The sequence below is a fragment of the Dicentrarchus labrax genome, unplaced genomic scaffold (assembly GCF_905237075.1).
Source record: "Dicentrarchus labrax unplaced genomic scaffold, dlabrax2021, whole genome shotgun sequence".
Classification (NCBI taxonomy): Eukaryota; Metazoa; Chordata; class Actinopteri; family Moronidae; genus Dicentrarchus; species Dicentrarchus labrax.
Window position 1 is genome coordinate 29,432,655 of NW_026136720.1, and position 22,314 is coordinate 29,454,968.

Genomic DNA, 22,314 nt, shown 5'->3' on the forward strand with positions numbered 1-22,314 from the left:
AGTGCTCCTCCTAGTGCTCCTAATGACATTTGCAAGAATCCACCGGGACTGAACGAGAACAACCAATCAGAGCTGACAAACACAGAAAGACACTCTGGGTTGGAGGCTTAAGGCCAGGACACACCAACCCGCCGGCAGAAAAGCAGTCTGACTGATCAGTCGGCTCCCGTCTCCCCGAGTCGGTCAAAAAAGTGCCTCCGAACACACCAAACCGACACAGAGTGGAGTGTACGTTCTGCGTGTACGCAAGGCGTAATACATCCCCATAACAGCAGGCGGCGCTAATCTGTGTTGTCGCCCAAATAAAATGAAAACCGGAAATGACAGATCACTCTAGACCTAGTAAACTGTCGTCAGTCATTGTTTTCATCAGAGAGTGTTGATAGTAGTCAAGAAGGATCATTATTGTCATTACTTGCTGAGCGGAAAATGCGATGGCTAATAATAACAACAACAAGATACTGGCGTTGGCGTAGCACGTTTACCATCGTCACTTCCGGTTTTCTCGTGCACTCACTGATTCGCTAGTCAAGGGCTAGCACTCCACCAATCAGATTGGTCATTGAGGTCGAATCGGCCAAAATGAACGCCGACGCCAACTGACTCGAGTCACCGACCACGCCCGACTGTCTGACGACGTCCGATGGCCTTTAAAGATAGCTGATTGTTGAGTCTCATTCCCAGCATCGATATTTGACTACCTGAGACTCAACAATCAACTCTCTTTCTTGAGTCTGATTGTTTTTTTTCGCTATCATGGCATGGCCAACGGATGCGTTAGGTCTTCTAGTTTCATATGGTATCAGGATCTTCACTCTAGCTTTAAAACAGAGCCCACTACAGCCTCTGAAAGACAGTGCCAGTGGAAAAGGGAAGGATAATGGGTTGGCCACGGCGAAAAGAAGATACCTCATTTTCCACTATACTAAAAATAGCTACATGTTAAAACAAAAAAGGTTTCATATAAAAATTATTTTATTCAATTTCTTTCTTTTCATTCACTATTAACATTACTACTTAACATATCATTACATATTTTTTTTCAAATAACAGAAATGCAGCTCTTTTTACACATATACATGTATAGAAACATCCTCCCCATCCCTCGTGGCTCCCTGAAGCAACCTGTCAACTCAGTCTTCTATAGCTCTACAGTGGATACCAACAGGTCTTATTCCCAATCAGGCCTCCTTTATCGCATATTCTCCTGGGAACATGCAGACTGTAACTGACTGAACGCACCATGTTTGGCATCTTAAAAGTTTTAGTTTCATATTGGCACAGCCTGTTTTTCATGTTACACTACTGATAACTGCATATCGTGGCCACCGTTAAAGTGAAATTAGTGTTCAAGAAAATGAAATAACGTTTCATTTTCTTGAACACTAAATTGTTAAAAACACCCCACCCACCATCGGTTTAAGGCTCTTCATCTTACCCACAGACTGCAGGTTAACATTGATCTGCACTTGTAGATCAACTACATACAACAAACTGCAGAAATACAATTTCAATCAGATAATCTCAGCGAGTGTCTGCTCCTCACCATGTGCTTTGAGAACAGTTAACCCCGATGTGCTTTGAGAACAGTTAACCCCTATGAAAGTAACGTACCTCGACGCCGAACGAGGGAGGGGTTTGTACGGCGTTTTGTCTCTTTGTGGTTTAAGGCCACATGTTGCGAGTTGCGAGGGGCCTCTTGATCGGTTCAGGGGTCCATTTTTAAATAGTCTGTGGCGGCCATAGTTCAATGTCAGCTCTTTCAGGAAAGGGAGAGGGGGAGTTAAGATCTAGTCACCGCTACGGTCTCCATGAAAAGCCCCTGGATCAGCGGGGGAGGGAGGGACGGTCAGATCTTTCCGAGGACCTGCATGATGGCGATGGTGGTGCTCTGGCCGAAGATGAAAGCTCCGCAGAGCAAGGTCACCACGCCCCAAACTGTGAGGACGACTCTGGGGAGGAGAAGGTACAAAGAGAGGTGTGACATCTGAAGAACATGTTGCAAACGTGTATTAGTGGTTGCAATGCATCCCTCTGGTCCCCAGACATTAAGAGTCTGTCACTGTGGGCGTCCCCTGCACCCAGTTAGCTGCAGGCAACTTGAGCCCTTTTTTATTCAGTCTATATTCGTTTACTATATCTCTATATCTATTACATTTTTTACAACTGTCAGGATATGGTTTCAGCAGATATGACAAGTTTTATTTTTACAAAAGTTACCTACTGCAGCTTTAACCTAAACTGCACGTTGCTAACCACGGAACCACACTGTCACCAAAACGGCACACAGAATTTACTGATGATTTTGTTGTTTGTAGAGGCTCACCAGCAGTGGAAAATGACTTATAATTACAGTCATCATGGGGCCATTCAAACCTAAAAGGGTTCATCACTGCGGGAGCATAAATGTGCTCCGTAAAAACAATGTCAATCTGACCTGAGCATGCACTGCATTGACCAAAGCACAGTGTGAGGAAATGTCATGGTGACTGCACATCATTTTAGTGTCCTCAGACAGCTCCACCTCCACCACAAAAACATTTTACTGAGAGTTTAGAAGAACCCATTTCAAACTTTGTGTTGGAACAAAGCTCTACATGTTGAAGGTTTCTGGAAGGGAGAATAAACGCCCACTCAGGCAGTACAACTTACTTTACAGCATTCATTTTCATCTCTTGAGTATTTCTTTGGGGTTCATTTACTAAAAATTTACATTTAAATTAAGTTTTTTTTCTCACCTGGTCTTCCAGGACACTGGCTCAGACTGCATGGCAAACATCAGACAGAGTCCTGTTCAAACACATCACAGTGTTTAAGGCTTGCAGCTCATTCAAAATAACAGACTGGATCTGTAGCCAGAGTGCTACCTGGGAAGATGAAGATGAAGAAGGCGCTGATCCCGCCGATGACGCTGACGACCTTGCTGATGTCGGGTACAAACATGGCGATTAGTAGCGTCACTGTTATCCACAGGACTGTCAGCACGTAGCGGCTGCGGCTCTCGAACTCCAGCGTCGCCACGCCATCACGCCTCCGCCGCCATCTGAGCAGGGGGTCCTGGATCACTGATCTGAGGGGTTTTGATCAATTAGTGTGGCTAAAGACAGTCCTTATGCAGCCAGCCATATTTATTAAATCCACATCCACATCAGGTCAAATGTAAATAAAACTTCATCTTAATATTTCAGATGATTTAAAAAGGTCCAGTGTGTAACATTTAGGATGATCTATTGTCAGAAAAGGAATAAAATATTTGAATTTTTCATAGCCACCATAGTTTCTCCTTCGTACTTGGGAGGGTGAAGCGAGGGCATTGCAATCCACAACTGCACCACTAGATGCCACTAAATCCGACACACTGGTCCTTTAATCAGCGAAACATTGAGACAGATTGAGTCTTATTCTAAGGTTTAACTGAAGTGATATAAATTAACTGAGGCCGTGTCCCTGACCTGACCAGCAGCAGGATGATGGGATAGATGGTAATGATGGAGACTCCAAACAGCAGCCTGGCGATGAGCATCAGAATGTCATCGCCGGTGTACGACATCAGAATGTCGGCCTTCACGTCCTTTCCAAATGTCAGGAACCCATAAACCCCTGCAACAGAGAAAAGAGGATGGCGTTTCATTTTCTGTAGCAGCAAATGGAGTGTATCTGATGCAAATTGGAAAAACTGACATTTCCTCTCACAAAGTGACAACATAGGGGCATGGCGATGACAATCAACAGACATGACTCTTTTTATTGTTTGGGTATTAAGTTAAATGGATTTTGTACAGTGGAGCAGTATGCCTAAAACATGCAGTTTGATTCATAGAACATGACTTATAGGTGTAACAGGAAGAAATGCTCCATGAAGAAGTTGAGAATCTTGAAAATGTCTCAATGTGTGCTATAACAACACTAAGCAGGCACTAGAAATGTGTCGCAGAGCAAAACAGTTGTTTTCCTATTGTTTTCGACATGCGTATGCTTTCCCCCAACCATACATGAAATGGCACTTATAAAATATAAATGTGTGGTAAGCATACATGCACCTCCTGCAAACCAGGCGTATTGTTTTCAAGAGATAACTGCGGGTTACACGAGGAGGCGGACATAACATTAAGTTGAGAAATGTAACGGACAGAGGAAATGTCAGGGGATCAGCAAAGTCACTGTCTGGAGACTAGGGATATGCGTGATTAGTCGACTAGTCGGTTACACGTTGCTAATCTCGCTAGTCAACACCAGAAATATTAGTCGATTAAACTAATTATTATATTTTTAATGTATAACACTGGTTCATTGCGTCTTTACGCCACTAGCTGGGGCTGCGGCCCCTCGTCGCGGCACTAATGCCACCGCTGGTTTTAAGAGTCCTGTTTGTCCCACTTTAGAAGTTGTAGTTATAGGTTACTGCTGTCTGCTATAGGATTCTAGCAGCTGATTTCACTCTCTGCCATCTAACCCCACACAGCTTGGAGATGGCTCTATTCAGGGGGAAGATGGTGGACTGGAGTTGAAAAAAAGATACCCAGAGTATGGTCAGTTAGGATGAGATTAAGCACTGAGCAACTAGCAGTCACATTATAAAAGAGTTGTCAGCCTTGCTGTATACACTGACTGGCAGTTCGCTAACGTAATCACAGATGCCGTCATCTAGTTTTTGTCATTCACAAAGTGAACCCATCCAGCAGGGGAAGAAATTCAAAAGGCATCGTATACCTGGTTATCCCACAACGATCAATCAGCCATGAGAGTGACCTCTCTCTCTCCCTCTCTCTCTCTCTCTCTAATTACACAAACAGCGTCTGTTTGCTTTCTAATCATTCACGGCACTGTCCTGCAGAAAGTTATTGTCCATATGTTGCCAATTTCAGTAGTATCCCATTGTGTTTACCGACACGTAAATGCAGATAATGTAACATTGCCCTGTGTCAAATGTGTGTAACAGGATATACTGAGGAAAGAAACAGTAACTTGTGAAGCCTGGTTGTATGTGTGCAGTGTGTGTATTTATAGTCTTTCACTGTGGTGCATTTTGACTGTTTAATTACTTTCAGACTAGTCAAAATTTAAATTTCTGTTTAATCAATGGCCAAATGAGTTTCCAGGAACATCCGTACTGGAGACCCTGAATAACTGTAGGATATGTCACCACAATCCATCCCATACGTGTTGAGATATTTGAGTTGGGATAGAAGCAGTGGACCGACAGGCACTGCCATTCCTAGAGCAGCTGAAAATCTTGTTCATGAGGACATAATGACGTAACTGCTTTCAAGTGTCATTTTACAACCTAGAAGCCTCCAAAGTATGTTTCTCACTTCACCCTGCTATGACTCACAGCTGTAAATTGAAAAAGTGGTCCAATTATTCCTCTGGAACAGACTGCTCCATACCACACTTTTCTGGTGCTGACTGTATACTGGAAACGCATGGAAAGAAACTGGGTGTCTTATAATAATAATCATTGGGAATGAATGAATGGAAGGGAGGGGCAGAAACCTGTGAGGGAGTAGATGATGAGACAGAAGATCATGGAGACCACAGAGATGAAGACCCAATGAGAGAGCCGCTGGTTCTCCATGCTGCTGTAGATGGCGATGGACGCCTCGTGGCACTGCAACAAACACACAAAGAGAATGAAGACTTAATTCCAACTGATCAGTACAGCAGCTGACTCTAGGTACGAGTTCCTCCTCTGTGGTTAAAGGAGAGCAGAAACTACAGATGCACTGACAGATAAAGCAGGTTGTGCTCAGATGGATTGTGTGCCTATCTAGCCACCAGCCTTGGATTTTTTCTCATCTGTCTGTGCCGGGTGAGGATCCAAAAGGTCTTATTATCTCTGATCTCTCCGCCGGTGTGATGAACTGAGATGAGATAGGGAATTAAATGAAGGCTGTGGGCTCGGCGCGGCACAATGGAGCGAGGTAAACCATCACAGAGGTCAGGATACAGACTCTTGTCCCCGCTTGATCCCAGCTGCCACCGCCCGCTTTTAAATCTCACTTCCCCTTTTCCTGCCTTCCCCTCCTCCACTCCTCCACTCCTCTCAGGATCTCATCAGCTCTCTTTTCAACCCTTTGCAGTGCAATCACTCACCCTGAGGGAGTGAGTCTGTGTGTGTGTGTTGGCGTGAGGGGACATGCATCAGTCCTTTCACACTTTCCCCCTCCTTTTATTATTAGATCCCGCCAGCATCCCTCAGGGGTTACCTTGGCAACTTGGGAAGTTACACATCAGTCCTTCCTGCTTTAGATTGACAGAATGATCTTTTTCCCCGTTGCTGATATTAAATATAAAAAGCGAACTCTGCTGGGTTCCTGCGGACCACAGCGGCCCCCAGGCTGCGCCAGCCTGCTGACCTTTACACTACACTGAAACACTCTTCTGAGAAAGTCCAGGTCCTAACGATTATTGAGAGAGACCCCACTCTGCATCACTTCAATGTCTGCAACTTATATATGCTTTAGCACCAGATTAAGCCGGATTCCAAAAATCATTCTCTCATTGACCCCTAGCAATGCCCATACAGGTGGGTTCAGTCTGGTTTTCAAATCAAGTTTATTTAAATAGCACATTAAAAACAACCAGAGTTGAAAGTGCTGAACAAATTCAGTTGCAAGGCATACACCAATAAAAGACAATAAAATAAAAAACATACATATATAAATATAAGCCAATAACAAATATGTGCACAAATGTAAAAACAGAGACAGAACCTGTAAGAACAATATAAAATAAAAGTACAGGGGTGTCTGCGCACGTATGGCTTTAAAAACAAATAAAAGAACCTTAAAAATCAACCTGTATTTGACAGGTAGAGTCCAGGTTTTGAGATCCGTCTCTGAAATGTCTGCCTCCTCATCGACACAGTGGAAGTGAATGGAATTTCATTGGTGGTGCTCACAGCACAACAATATCTGATACTCTGTTACTGTAGAATAATCCAAAGACTTCATGTGGGTTATTTCTTCTGCAGAAAATAGTTCCAGTAGAAGCTTCCTCCATCTGCTGTGTAATTTATTTGGCCCATGTTTAAATTAAACAGACTGACTTTACTTGCTTCTTGTCAACGGTTAGATGAGACAATCGATTAACACACAGTCAGCAGGCAATTAGCTTAGCTTAGCATAGTCCACTAGCCTGCTTCGTCGTTTCTGGAAAGTGATTTGTTTTTAAAATGCAACTTTTCATTGTTTTGTAAAAGACAAAAAAGAAAAGAAAAAATGTTTTAGCTGAAGGCAGAAATGTCAAACAGACCCGGATAAATACTGTAAAACTATCTGCAAGGTTAGATACTATCTGTGAGAAACATATGTTAAGTACTTGCTATGTAATCACTCTTCAATGTATTCCCATGCACGTCTTTGCAATTTTGCAGCCAGAACCGCACAGCTTTCCCCTCCTGAAGCGTGCATACATACATAACCCTTTTCACACACAGCTGCACACTCACTGGCCTCCAGCCTTTCCACAGCATGATGCTCTAAACACATGTTAACCAAGTCTCAGAGGGTCTTGCATGAATACATTTCAAAATTGTTGTACTCACTTGGAAACCGAAGCAGATGGTTGGGATGACGCTGAACATGGAGGCCCAGGAGCTGATCCTGCACACAGACAGGAGGAGACACAAGAGTCATTTTCTGGGGTTCACAAATGCCACAAGAAGATGAAGAAGAAATCAGCTATTATTGGGGCACCGTTCATAATGCCGTGGCATTTAGATACACTTCGCCATGGAGTTCATCTGTCAATCACAGGCACACAGCTGACAGGAGCAGCCGGGGTAAGTCAGCGAGCCAGACAGAGTGTCGAACAGTGACAGAGGGGTTCAAGGAGAGGTGCGAGCAGAGCAGTTTGATCCACTTTGTCTGTCCTGGTGGCCCGGATTCAACGCAGATTTATGGATAAGACTCATGACATGTCATATTTCCTGGAAACAACCTCATTACATGAACTTGCTCCGGACAGTAAGTTTATTTATAACATAGTAAGACAGCCTCAAAGACCAAACTTTACTTTAAAAAAAAAAAAAAAAAAAAAAACTAAAACTACTATTTAGCAATTTGTTAAAATTATTTTCTGTTTTTCCTCATTTCCAAAGTTTGAAGGCAGATTATACACCTCACTTCAGTCATGCAGACAACAGTAAATACAGACTGCAGAGCATATATTCAGACAATTATTTTGAAATAGAATTTTGACAGCTGCAGGCTCTGCTGTCATCACAAGCAACCAAAACAAATACTTCGACATTTGGGGAAATGCAGTTTGCTTTCTTGCTGAGAATTAAATGAGAAGATCAATACCCCTCTCATATCTGTTTATTAAATATGGAGCTACAGCCAGCAGACGGTTAGCTTAGCTTTGCATCAAGAGTGGATTGTCATCTAACTCTCTGCAAGAAAGGAAATGCGTGGAGCTCCCAAAATGTCCTCAAATAAACGCTGCAAACAGGAGGACTACGTAGCACTAACTACACTGCACTCCTCTTTCAAAACTTTTCATTTCATTTAATCCATGCACACTTTGTCCCTCCATGGTACAAACTACTTTTGTACAATTATACAATATAATTAAAACAAAATGAAGAACTTACTATAACATAAGTACAGAGCCCCATAAGAGACAGGGATCATTTCTCCCCTATGCAAAAGTTTCTCAGTGGAACCCATGTATTTTTTTTCTCCCATGTGAGGGGAGCACAAAAGTATTTACAATTTTTTTTCCACACCCACCAACTTTTACATTTTCATAAATAAAGTCAATATAAAGGCAATAGCAATAACTTTGATAAAACTATAAGAAAAATTAAATGTAGTTTCCTGTGCAAAATGTTGAGCTAGGGCTGTGCAATATGTTCATAATGATATGATATGATACAGCACATTCTGTAAATTCAATGAATAAATTGTTTATATAAAATTAACACATGGAAAGGCCCATTTCATATGACATTTTGAAATATATACTCAACAAATAAAAAAAATAAATGAATAAAAACTCACTTACTCATATATCTCCGTTTATTTAGAACCTTTGTGCTAAAATATTAACAATGCAGTGTCTGCCACATAAAACTTTACTTTGGCGGGTCACCCATATTAATGTCCAGCGACCCATTTAGACACAGAGAAAGAAAGAGAGAAGAGTCACCCGGATATTTTACAAACACAGAGCAATAAAGCATTGTGTACCAGTTCCGATCGTTTCCACAGCCTCACTAACAACAAGCCTCCTCCACACGAGGCTCACCTGCTTTTATGAAAACGGAGCAATAAAAGCAATAAAAATATATATAGTCCCTTTTTTGTATTAATGTTTCGCAATCAGCCTTCATCTACTTTTACATATTTTAGGGCCCATTTTACAACATTGCACTCTACTTTGTCTGCAACTTGACACATCTACTCCCAACACTTGAGTTTATTGTGACCAGTGGAGCAAATAGATTGTTTGGAGCCCTGGATCCCATCATTTGTCCCCTCCCACACACACACACACACACACACATATATACGTACCCACTGCTGTACAGAGGGGTGATGTGAACCATAACAGTCGACGTGCTGTGGTATTTGATGATGATGGCAATGGTCAGGTAGGTCGCAGCCAGAGTGCCCAGAACACTGAGAGGACGGAGACAAAACACCTGGTTCAGACAGAAATCAGACAATCGCTGAAAAGTGCAGTGGATGAGTGGATAACTGGAGACTGACCACAAGGGTCATTTATTTTGTGTGTGTGTGTGTGTGTGTGTGTGTGTGTGTGTGTGTGTGTGTGTGTGTGTGTGTGTGTGTGTGTGTGTGTGTGTGTGTGTGTACAAAGGAGGTCAAATCTGTGTTAAAAAGAACAAAGACATTGTGAGAAAACTAGTGCTGTCAGTTAAACGCATTATTAACGGTGTTAACGCAAACCCATTTTAACGGCGTCAATTTTTTTATCATGAGATTAACGTTCTTTTTGGCCTAGCACACTTTGTAGTTTTTTTCACATGCTGTTGCAACAACTAGTAATGTTAGAAAAACTACAACACCACACCGGATCTAGCTAGACCGGAAACAAAACAACAGGCACGCCACACACACTTGTTTAAGAGCAGTAGACGTTATGTTTTGAGTGAATGGCGAGCGCGAGACGCCGAAATGGATGCCAGTAATATTCTGAATGGAAAGTTTACTTTTAAAAAGTTGCCAAATGGTTCCATTGACAAGACCAAAGTGATCTGTGTGTTTTGTTGTTGTGAAATGAGCTATCATCGCAGCACGTCCAGTCTGAAATACCACTTGATGGCCAAACACACAGCTGATGCAAATTATCTGCCCCCTCGTCAAAGCCAGGCGACAATGGATGATTATTCAATAAAAACAACATTTGCACAAAGCAAGCCGATCCACTTTTATATGAGTATTACAATGAGAAAAAATAATGGGACAAAAAGAAATCAAGGGACATTTAGAATAGATAAAAATGTGTGATTAATTGCGAGTTAACCATGACATTAATGCGGTTAAATATTTTAATCGTTTGACAGCACTAGAGAAAACCTAAAACCAGGTTGCATACAAAATATAAGAAATAAGTGACTGTACGCTGTAATGAACATCCAAAGAGGAAACAACATAGGGCAAGATATTTTATTTCATGTAGAGCCTTAAAAGTACTGAGGGGAAAAGTCAGAAATGACCTTTGTTGCATCTCTACACACCTAACAGCGCCATCATGGAGCACCGACACACCCTAGAGCAGTGGCTCCCAACGTGTGGGTCCCAACACCCACTAGAGGTCGCCAGAGTTTCACACAGAGTCGCAAGGCCTTCTTCATTTTAAGGACTAAAGACTATGAAAACATTATACAGTAGTCCTATATGTTAGGTTTGTTAAGTCTAGATTATTATTTAAGATATAAACTTATGAAGAATCTGACAGAATAGGGGCACGGCAAAGAACTGAAAATATGCCACTTAGTCAGTTTACTCAATAATAGAAAGGGGTACCTTAAGGAAAAGTCTGGGAACCACTGCCCTAGAGTACACTTCTGCATGAGACGTTTAACCACTGAAGCTTAGCAAAAACCTTTTAAAAAGTTTTCAGCTTGTGTAGAGCTGCTCTTTAATGCTAATCTGTCTGATATACAGTATCTTGTTCATTCTGGCATGTAGGTGGTACAAGAGTTAACTTAATGGAGCATCCAGATTGAATAGGGTTCACCCTAAGGGAGCATAAATGTGCATGTGTTTCATGTATATGCATTTCCATGAATATACATACACTTTTTATTTACATTTTGTTGAAATCTGCCCATTAGTTAATGAGTTACCTTGTTGGTAAAGAAAAGCTTTAGAGCTGATGGTGAAGCTACATAAAAAGCTAAAAATGATTAGGAATCAGCCATGAACACTGCATTTTATGGTAAATCTGGCCGGTAGTTGTCCACTCAAAAATGCATTTCTCTTGGTTTCCAACCTGAATATTGGAGGGGAAAAAAATAAAATAAAATCACCTCAGTTTTCCAGCACTGTGAAGAATTGCACACAAATACTGATGTGCTCTTTTCACGAGCATGGACAGTGAATGTCTGTGTCTCACATCTTGGATGAGAATAGTCATAGACTGAGCTGCAACAAGGCAGAGAGGCCTATCTTTGTACCACAAAAGTGAATAAATGACAAAAAAAAACATGAGCTATTGGACAAATTGCTATTTTAAACATCAGTATCGACCCAAAATTTCCCAATCAGTGCCCTAAATATTTGATCATGTAGAAGGAGTAGATGCATATATAAAAAGGTTTTAATGCAGAAAATTTAATTTCATGTGGAAAAAACAGACTGGTTATTGTTCCAAGCAGATTTGTATATTTGTCTTATACATGTTTGGACAAATAACTGCATGTGCACGCATGCACTCCCATATGTGACACCTGACCTGATGTATTTCTGAATGCTGATCTCTTTTGGGATGGACATCGGCAGGATGAGGAGAACGCAGAGCAGCACCAGGGCGAAGCGCTGGTCTGTGTAGAAGTGGTACGGCATCTCTGACTCCGGCAAACCGGTCACCACCTCATACAGGGAGCCACACACTTTCAACAAACAAGAACACACAGACATGAGGAAGCACAGAAAATGAGTCTGAATGCAAGCTGTAGGCCTATCTGTCCTAAAGATAAGGACCATGAGAATGCTAACTTCCCGATGATGAAAAAAAGGCCCTCCATCAGTTACTCCGATAACAGTTGAGGAAGCCTCGGCCAACCTTTTCCCGTCCTGTACTCAGATATGCTGTGTGCGAGGCTCTCCGTGTCAAGACAACCACATTTTGAAGATGGTTAAAAAAAATAAAAGCATACAAAGCGAACATCTGAACTAATGCAGTGTCTCAAATTTTATTCTTCCATTACTGTACTTTTTTTTTAGTACAATTTGCACACTACGCAGCAATTTCAGCAGGATAGTGATGTCCCAAATTGAGCACGGCCATTGCGCACTTACCGGAAATGACATTTTACCGCATCACCTTCTTCTTCTACAGCGATTTACAACTGGACAGAGCATTAGCATCAATATTAGCTTATTTTTCACTGGAGTTCTTCATTCATTAAAAAAAATGTACCTGCTTCCACTTTTTATCACCCGTGTGTCCCCTCTGTTTCATGTGAGGGGAAGTTACACTGTCTAAACGTTGTGTACTCCTCCTGTACTAGTATGTTCAGGTGGTCCATCCGCTGGTGACCACTGACTATGAGAAATGTCCAGCGTTCCACACTTGCACTGGCACTGCATTTTGCCACACTTGACAGTGTGAACACACTTATGTACATAAAAGTTAGTGTAAGTATGGAAGTATTTAAATTAAGACACAGAATTAGCAATGTTAGCAAAACATTAGCTACCCAGCAACCTAACACACATCAGTCGTGAGCTAGCAAATAACTAGCCAGCTAACAAGATAGCTTGTTATTGAGCACAGAGCAAACAGGGGCGGGGCTTAGGGCAATGGGAATATTGGACAACAAATTAGTGGTTGTTTAATGAGTGTGAACTATCATTAATCTGCCCTTTAACTGAGAGGAGACAGAGCATTGGTGGTCATAGCCACATTATGTTGCCCCCCCCAACGACCTGGGCTGTGATCTGGCATCAACAGTTAATGGATTCCACAACAGGTCATTTTGCAAAGCAGGTCTGTTCAAATCCAAACAGCTTATTTACAAAAAAATAATAATGATAAAAAAGGTTTTTTTTTTTTTAAATAAATAAAAAAATACAAATCAGTACTTTGTGTCAAGGCCGACTCACACTTCTCCAGCTGGTCATCCACTATAACCAGGAAGGCCACAGAGATCATGAAGAGGTTGAAGACAAAGCAGATCTCACACAGCTGACCGATGGCCGGCCCGCACACCTCCTTCACCACCGCCTGGTAAGTGCACTGGCCACTGATGGACGAAGAGTAGCCCAGGATGACCAGACCACTGACCAGGAACACGAGGGAGACCTGGGTGGATAAAGGGAAGCCGAATAATGGAACTCAGGAGGTACAGATGAAACATTTTCAGGCAGGACATCATATCTTTATATGACACGATTTCCTACATTACCTCTGCTTTGGCATTTCTTGTCACTTATCAGCATATACATACAGAGATACCGATATATAAACACACTAAGCTCACAAGGAACTTGCTTTTTGTGTTGATTCTGGCGGCCCCTGTGGACAAAAGCAGTAGTGCTTCTGCTACCTTGTTTCATTGATTTTAAGGGGAATCCGACCCAGTGGCAGGCATTAAGAATAACTATAAAGAAAAGGCCAGTGTTCTTGCTGATGGTCTTGTTTATTTATTCAGGTCATATAGAGACAACCATGTGCAATATGAAACAGGAAGACCATTGCTTTGCCCACAGACAGAACAACTAATTCATGCTTTCTGATTTATTGAAATAATGACACCTTCAGAGTCATTATGTCTGCTTTGGGCCTAAAAGCACAATAATAACTGAGCCTGTTAACAAAAGAGTATGCAGTACATAGGGTTCTTGTCCCCTGTGTTGAATGTCATTAAAGGGGGTGAGAGCTGCTCCTGTCTGTCATTCCGTGCTGCTTGCCACAATATGTTATTTTATTTTCTGCAACCATTTGGCGACCTCCAGAAATTATCTTGTGACCCTGTTGCAGGTCCTGACCCCTATGTTGAGAATCACTGCCCTCAATAATAGTAATTATTTGTGTGCCTGTAATGTTTTCACATTCATTTTGTACATTTTCAGCAGCCTGGTCTGGTCTACACATATTTTTGTTATTGCTTATTTAAATGTAAGGTATCCATTTCTGATTAAAGCTGCAGTAGAAACTTTCACTAAATCCTGACAGTAGTACATGAGACAGATAATATGTGAAAAAAAAAAATCAGGTTCCTGAAATAATCTGGCTCCTCCTGGTGCTACTAATGGGATTTGAAAGAATCTACCGGGGCTAAATGAAAACAATCAGAGCCGAGAAAGATATTAAGTTGCTTTGGGTTGGAGGCCTGAAGATATGAGAAAAATAGTCGATTGTTTAAGTCTCAGTTCCAGGGCGCCAAAAATACTGATGCTTTGGGTCCCTGGGAATAAGACTCAACAATCGACTATTTTTCTCATCTGTGATTGGTTGTTTTCATTCGGGCCCAGTGGATTCTTCTAAATATCATTAGGAGGCACTAGGAGGAGCCAGATTATTTCAGGAACCTGATTTTTTCACAGATTATCTGTCTCATGTTCTACTGTCAGGATGTAGTGAAAACTTCTGAAAATATGAGAAAAGGTTAATTTTATAAAAGTTACCTACGGCAGCTTTAACAACACAAACGACACAAATACTACTGAATACCTGGATGGTTGTGTGTCATTTTGAGTCTGTAAAGCCATAGAACAAGCCTATTTAATGAAAAGATGATGTGAAAAAGGAAAACTAATACTAATAAGGAGAGGAACTATTGAAAGGCCTCCCTTTGGGGATATAAAATCAAACAATGAATATACAGTTTACCTCCTTTATGTAGCCATGTGTCCTCCTCACATATGCTTGCTCTGTATGCTGGAGGCCTGGGACAGAACTGACAAGGCTAACTTCACCATATTATCCCATTCTGGCCTGTATTTTCTACAGCTGCTATGACATAACATCAAAGGGAAGAGGAGGTCATTTGTGAGCGTCCTAAACTTTCCAGTTAAAATGTTTGAACGCCTTAGAGATAGGCCAAGCACTCGCCTTCACAGCCCGGATAGGGTACCCCTCCATCCTCGCTATGTATCAGGGTTAATGACAGTCAGGGTTCAGACAGCACTTGCTCAAACTAATTTTCCAGGACAACATAGATAATTCCCAGGATATTTGGTCATTTTAATCAGGTGTTTCCATGACTGGAAAACTAGGACGCAGTGGGAACCCTGTCAGTGTCTTCAGTGGGTTAATGTGCTGACAGAAACAGTGAGTTACTGAACTCTAATGAGGAGTGGGTTACTGAACTCTAATGAGGAGTGGGTTACTGAACTCTAATGAGGAGTGGGTTACTGAACTCTAATGAGAGGAGTGGAAGATAAAGTGTTTCCTCAATAACAACAAGAACCAGCTACACAACCTGGAGAGAGGAGGAGACTATAGACCGCTGGTGAACAGCTATAAGTCTGGAGTTATAACATGGACATTCTAATGACAGCAATTATGCAAATATGGTCTCTGGAAGATCTGAGGGGAAAACACCTGGGAGAGTAAAAGATTGGACACAAACTACAAAAGTCCACGACCCAATTAAGCTCTAAAGCTACTGTCAAGTGCCCAGTCAGGTATTTAGAATCATTGCAGTGTAATGAGGAGCCGTGGCCTAATTGGATAGCAAAGACAAAACTTTAGAATCAGTCATTTAGCATTTAACACCAATTACACTGCCAGGCACATTTTTGAAGATTATAGAAGGAAAATTATGTCAGAGCTTTAACAGTGCCCAAGGGGCAGCCGGGGCTGATATTGATTAAATATATAAATAAAGAGTACTAATCTTTAGATACTGAGCAGTGCGGGGCAGAGCAAGATGTAGAAGATTAATTTCAGAAGAGTGTGTGTCTTAATCCTGTTTTCTCATTTATTTAGTGTTTTAATTATCAGTTAATCTGGATCATTTTGTATTTTTTTAATGAATCATTTAATATATACAGAGTACAATGCAATTTCAATGCAAATACAATACAATGCAAAGTCCAAGTGAAGGATTAAATTGCTTATTTTTTCTGAGCTACAATAGCATAATAACATTCAGTTTAATAGGATACAAAATAAAGCTAATCAGCAAATTGTTTGGAATCTCATTGAGTAAATCATTTTAAAATACTTAATCCAGCACTAAAATGTGTGATAACAGGGAGTTAAGACTGTAGTGTGGAGGAGGTTGCTCAAGGACATGGTGTGTAAAACTAAGGGGCAGTATGGCAACTCTGAAGCTCTTAACCCTCTGAACTCTGCAATAGAAATGGTCCGCCAGTGGATCTGTATTTTTGTTTATTGTTTTGTCATTTCTTGGAATAACTTGAAATCATTCACATACCTAAAATCTGCACAAGCTAAAAGCTAAGGTTATATAGGTCAATTAACCATAATATTTATTATATCAAATTTGATCCAAAAAAAAAAAAAAACATTCCACTAACTGTTTTGGTTTTACAACATTTTCATTATATGGTTCAGTCTCAGCACTCTCATTAAACTACCCAAAGACAACTGTAAGTCTACTGTACACAACCTGGTCCAGAACCAAACAGTAGACAGACAAAGCTAGCCACAAGCCCGCCAAACATTTACCTACAAAGACATAAAAGAGCTAAAAGTTGATTGAGCATTGGACATTACACAAATGCTACAGTGGCTACATGTAATTAGGCAAATGTTCGAGCTCACGATACTGTGCATCTGCCAGCTTGTGGCCAAGAAACCATTCTATGCAGCTTCAACTACTAAAAAACATTTAAATTGTGATAGAGTTGTCTTAAAAGTTTTGGTAGTAAAAGAGATAATTCACTTTTTTTTTTTTTTTTTTAAACAGCCGACAAGCAGAGAAAAATCACACATCAGAGGACAATTCACATTAAAAGACATTCAAGCCTTATTGTCCAACGTCTGCAGGGAGACAAAGATGAGGCAGGAGCAGTATAGAAGCCGATCAATTTAACACTTTTAAACTAGAGCAGGCAATGACACCAGGAGAAATGATTTATAGATTTTTTTTACTGCACTCTTGCACAGTGGTTTCATCTGTAGAGTTATACAAAAAGAACTGAAAACAACAATGCATGCATTTGATTGTCTGGTTGAGTTTTCCCCATTCCCCCAGTGCAGCAGCAAAAAACTGCTGCTGGGATTTGTGGGGAGTCTGGGAACTTTCCACACAAACAGAGACTCCAGTCATTCTCAGGGTCAAAGCGACGACCAAGTGTGGTGAAAAGGTTACGCACTATAACTTCTGGTTTCAGCACAAGAGAAAATACAGGTTAAGTGCTAAATAATAAATCATAATCCCCCAAATTATTTGAATATTGCAGTGGAGTGAGTGACAGGCTGGAGAAAGGAGGCGAGCAACAGAAGAAAAGTCACACTGATAAGAATGAAGTGACTCTGAAGAGGGTCTGAGGTCAGGTCTAACAGGGTCTCTCCTGTCAGCTGGAACAGATCACAATCTCCTTAATTGATCTCAGTGGACCTCAGCCCTCACAAGATAAGATGCATCTCCCCTGCAACAAACTTCCAATGAAAATAAACATAAAAAGTTACTTTAAAAAGAAAGTTTTGGCTGCATCAACTTTTAAGATCTCTGCCAGAGCCCAGCAATGCAGAAAACTCTATCTGAGCCTATCTAGGAGTACAAATATCTTCCTATCATCTTATATATTAATATAACAATAAATGCCTACCAGCTCCACGGTAACGGCGCTGCGGATGCCCCCGGCCCTCTCGAAGGCCCACGGGAAGTTGAGGAGCCCGGCGCCCAGGGCGGATTTCAGCATGATGAAAATGGCCCCCATGGAGCCGAGCCGAGGCCCGGCGGCAACGTCCAGCGGGGGCTTGGAAGAGGCTGAAGCCAGCAGGCTGATGCTCTCTCTGGCTAACTCCTCCATGTTTCAACCGGCGGGAAACTCACGCTGGGACACACTGACGCACGCACACGCGCTCACGGGCTACCTACATAGACGCACGCGAGCTGCCCGTCGGCTCCCAGCCACTCCCCGGGAACGGTGCTGCGCTCTGGGGGACGGGCCGCTCACCGAGCAAGGTGAGCCGGGCGGAGGGAGGAGGAGGAGGAGGAGGAGGAGGGTGGGGGGGTTGATTGAGGGCTGTTGGTGCCTTCAGGTGCTGCTCGGAAACTGAACTAAACTCTTCAGAGAGAACCACAGGGGGCCTCCTGTGCTGCGTTTTTAATGCAAATCTGATGCGAATAAGATGAAAGTGTCACAGTGAGATACAGGGTGCACCATCACGAATAAAAGCTTCTATGAATTAAAATGTTTCAACTTAAAAGTAACTCGATGTGTCAACAATGGCAGTAAAACGCAGCATGGGTGGACTCACCCCACTCAGTTATTTATGTTTGTACAATAGCAGACATAAATGGTATTATTTTATGTATTTGAGCACAGAAGCATTAAGCTAATTATCCCTTGGCAGGTAAGACTGACACATAAAGCGGTGGTTACCAACCTTCCTCCTTATGGAACCCCTGTATCACTGAGTGACATATTTCATATAATATTCAATACAGAACAAATAACTGCATGAAGTCTGTTTAAACAAACAATTTGGAGGAATTCTGAGCAGATCTTTTCTGATTTCTTTTCTCTGTCTCTTCTGTGTCTGTATTAGCTGTTTATTTATTTATTTTATTCAGTCATATATACTTAATAGGATTCTTTTTTGATAAATGCAGTGTTTCCTACTCATTGTTCTATTAGCTCTTTGCAGGGGTGGATTTAAAAAGTGAAAGGCTTAAGTTCATTGGAAAATGTTTTTGGACAAATTTGGGGAAATAAAACAACTTATGGATTTCTAATGCCACCTTCAGATATTTCTATTCACCGCTTTACTAATGTACCACAATCATGTTTTTGACTGCAAGTATCTTCATTTGGGAGCTTTTCCAAGCAAATATTTATATTCAAGTCTCCATGGCCACCCCATGAATATTTCTCTAGATCCGCCCCTGGTTTCTTTGCAGGACGAGGCTGTTTAACAAGAGTGAAGGCTTTGTAGATATAACTTATGTTCAGGTCTTCACTATGCCCTTATCCTGTGAAATTAAGTTTATTTATATCTGAAATAAGAATATCTAATCTATTCTATAATCTATAATCATTTTAAAATAATATTTTTCTTCACAGAGTTGAATGATATGCTTAGATATAGGCCTACTGTATAAATATTTTTTCTTACACCCCTTAAAACCCAGAAAGCCTCACAACCCCTGGATACCAAACCACAAAAAACAACAAAATTGTGACCATTATACATGAAGTCACTTGATAACATGTTCTATTGAAACAAGAGTTAAATAGCTGCAGCCAGCCTGGTTTTGCTAAATACTTTTCTCCTCATCTTCCAGCATTGGCTCCTAAAAATGGTTAAAATAGTTTTTGGCTGTGTAGTTTGTCAAAATTCTCAAGATATTTAAATATAACAAAGACACAGAGTGTGTGGGTGTGTGTTTGGCTGCCTGCGGCTCACTGTCAAATCTGGTGATGTCAATAAGTGAGGGGGAAGAAAATGTGGGGAACAGGAATGGGAAAGCTACAGGAACCGAGGGAGCAGCGTGGATAAAACAGCAGAGAACAGCTAAGATGAGGATGTAAGGTACATAAAGAGAGTGATTGGACAGATCTGAGACGAAAGAGAAAAACTGGAGGAGGATGTGGAGGAGTTAAGAAGGTATGAGAAGGGTGTTGGAGGGGTGGGGTGGGGACACACACACAGGGTCGTCTGTGTGGGTCCAGAAAGTCTTGCGTCCCGGCTGGCCAGGCTATCACATGCAGCAGAGCCAGTGAGAGTCTGACATACGAGGAATTAGGGAGTCCCACGTGGACATGGTTCTTTTCACACAAGCGCAAAAGATCAGATCAATCGCTGATGCCTTTTTATGTGTCTGAAAGCAGTCTGATTCCACTGCAGGCTGGGAAGAAAAAATAAACAAATAAATAAAACATTTTAATAGTTTATATATATACTATATATAAGCTCAAGTAAACTACCGTGTACATATAATATAGTGTAAATTATTATCAAAATTCATAAATAACAAATTCAGTCATTAATTAGAGGTGCATGCATTATTAATAAAATATTATAATATATTTTTTTTAAAATTAATTCTGTCTGCGCCCAACCCCGAACCCGGCAGGTCGTGCTGGGCCACTTTGAAAATGAATACAGGAATTTAGTGGACTCAACTAACTTAATGTAAATATACAAGTATAATTTATTTCAAGTTAATTAAACTTAAACACCACTTCAGAACTTACAAACATGAGTTCCTCTAACTTCTCTTTTGATATCTCAAGTGTTTTGACTTGAAATGATGAACTGAATGAATGTATTAATGAGTTCAATCAACTTATTAAGTTAAGTTTCTAAAGAAACATGATCAGCATATTAGCAGACTTCCCAGCATACATGGTTTGAAAATTAAAACTCTCCTGATTTACTCCTCTCCTTCATTTTTATATAGTTTTAAGAAAACTCAATAAGAACTAAATGTTCAACCTAAGTTCAGTTAACTCACATTTATACGGCAGCAAATAAACTTACATTTAAGTTGAACCAGAATTAACTCAAAATTATTTACAGTGCATTGCTCGTTTCTAACAAGATTTCGCCTTTAGGTGTTATGAGAAGGGTCAATGAATGGCCGTCTGTCAAGCAGAACGGCCTTTCCATTGGTCTGTTACTCACCGTCAGAGAAAGTTGCAGCAGGATTAATTGAAGATGGTTGTTTTTATACACTTTTTTCTTTTACACACTGTCTTCCCTCGACTTTAAAAGCTTTCATCATCTCTTTCTGTTGACGTCAACACAAAGAATGACTCATCGTTATGCAGCTCTTCTGGCCCGGAAGGAGAAGTAAGCAGGAAGCAGTCAGAATTACTCAACTGAGAGGACAATTCTGAATAGCCGAGGAGCGTCCAGCAGTGGTAACACGGGCACGACAACTTGTAAATTTCACGCACAGGATTGCTGTTGTGGTGCAAAAGCCCTAAACACTTTTTGTTTGAGTTCACCCAAAGAAAAACAGCAACGTCACTTTATTTCACTCGTGAAATTGAGTTCCTGACTTTTAATTTCATGGATGAAAATGAAAAAGCGACACAAATCAATTTCCTGCAGTACAGTCGTAGGGTAACAGATTGTGCCCCGTAGGCTGAGGCCAGCTTTCTGAAGGAAAGGAAGAGCATGGACTGAATTGGGAAGAAATATGCTGATTTGCATGCATAACCTTTCTGTTCACAATTTAAAGGAACAGTAAGGAAAATGAATCCCACAACTCTATTTGAATATGAGTGAGCCACAAACTCAAACATGAGCATTGAGATAATGAGTAAGAGCAGTGTCAATGAGGGTGCTCTCCTTGCGTAGTGTTGCAGGTCTGCCTTAAGATGTCAGTGGATAAAAAAGACCTTTTGCAAGTCTTAAGCAAGCAGCAAATTCTGTAGCAAACAAATGAAACCAACACTGAGGTGCCCAAAACTGCAGTTCCTCTAATGGCCACTAGAGGCTGTCTCTAGCAGTGAGTCAATCTCCATAAGGCCCCATATTAAAATGCTTTACAGCAGAAATAAACATGTTTACAGCCTTGTACAAAGGCTGTTTTGGTCTCTATAACTAAATTTCTCATACATGTCAACTGTACGGGGGGTTCATTTTCATATAATTAAACCATTTAAATTATATTCAGGCTTAAAGTGAACGACTTTGACAGGACTGCCAAGATGGCCACGGCCAGAGCCGACCACCCTGAGCTTCACAACGGTTCTTCAGAAACCTATGGGTGACGTCACAGAGACTACGTCTATATTCAGTCACAGTCTATGGTCACAGGTGCCAAGTAGTGAAGTCTAAGTCTTTGTGTTAGTAATAGTTTGTCTATTAAATCTACAGAATAATTAACGTTTTTTAAGTAGCCACAAGAATGGCTGCAGGGTTGGGTGTTGTTGGTCCACCACTTCAGTCCAGACTCAGTCTATCTCAAAAACCACTGGATGGAATGCTGTGAAATTTTCTACAGATGTTCTGTTTTGCGTTTGA

The 22,314-nt window shown here is 41.1% G+C and overlaps 1 protein-coding gene across 1 annotated transcript; it reads right to left on the minus strand.

Annotated features, from left to right (window-relative positions):
* Positions 1-957: 957 nt before the first annotated feature.
* On the minus strand, positions 958-21,054 carry slc38a8a (solute carrier family 38 member 8a). The gene is made up of 11 exons (XM_051383266.1): positions 20,965-21,054; positions 17,940-20,185; positions 13,299-13,497; positions 11,926-12,082; positions 9,522-9,626; positions 7,547-7,604; positions 5,494-5,608; positions 3,453-3,600; positions 2,868-3,070; positions 2,739-2,790; positions 958-1,952 (listed from the first exon to the last, which is right to left on the minus strand). The coding sequence occupies exons 2-11, from the start codon at positions 18,141-18,143 to the stop codon at positions 1,850-1,852; spliced, it is 1,344 nt and encodes a 447-aa protein (XP_051239226.1). The 5' UTR covers positions 18,144-20,185; positions 20,965-21,054; the 3' UTR covers positions 958-1,849.
* Positions 21,055-22,314: the final 1,260 nt, after the last annotated feature.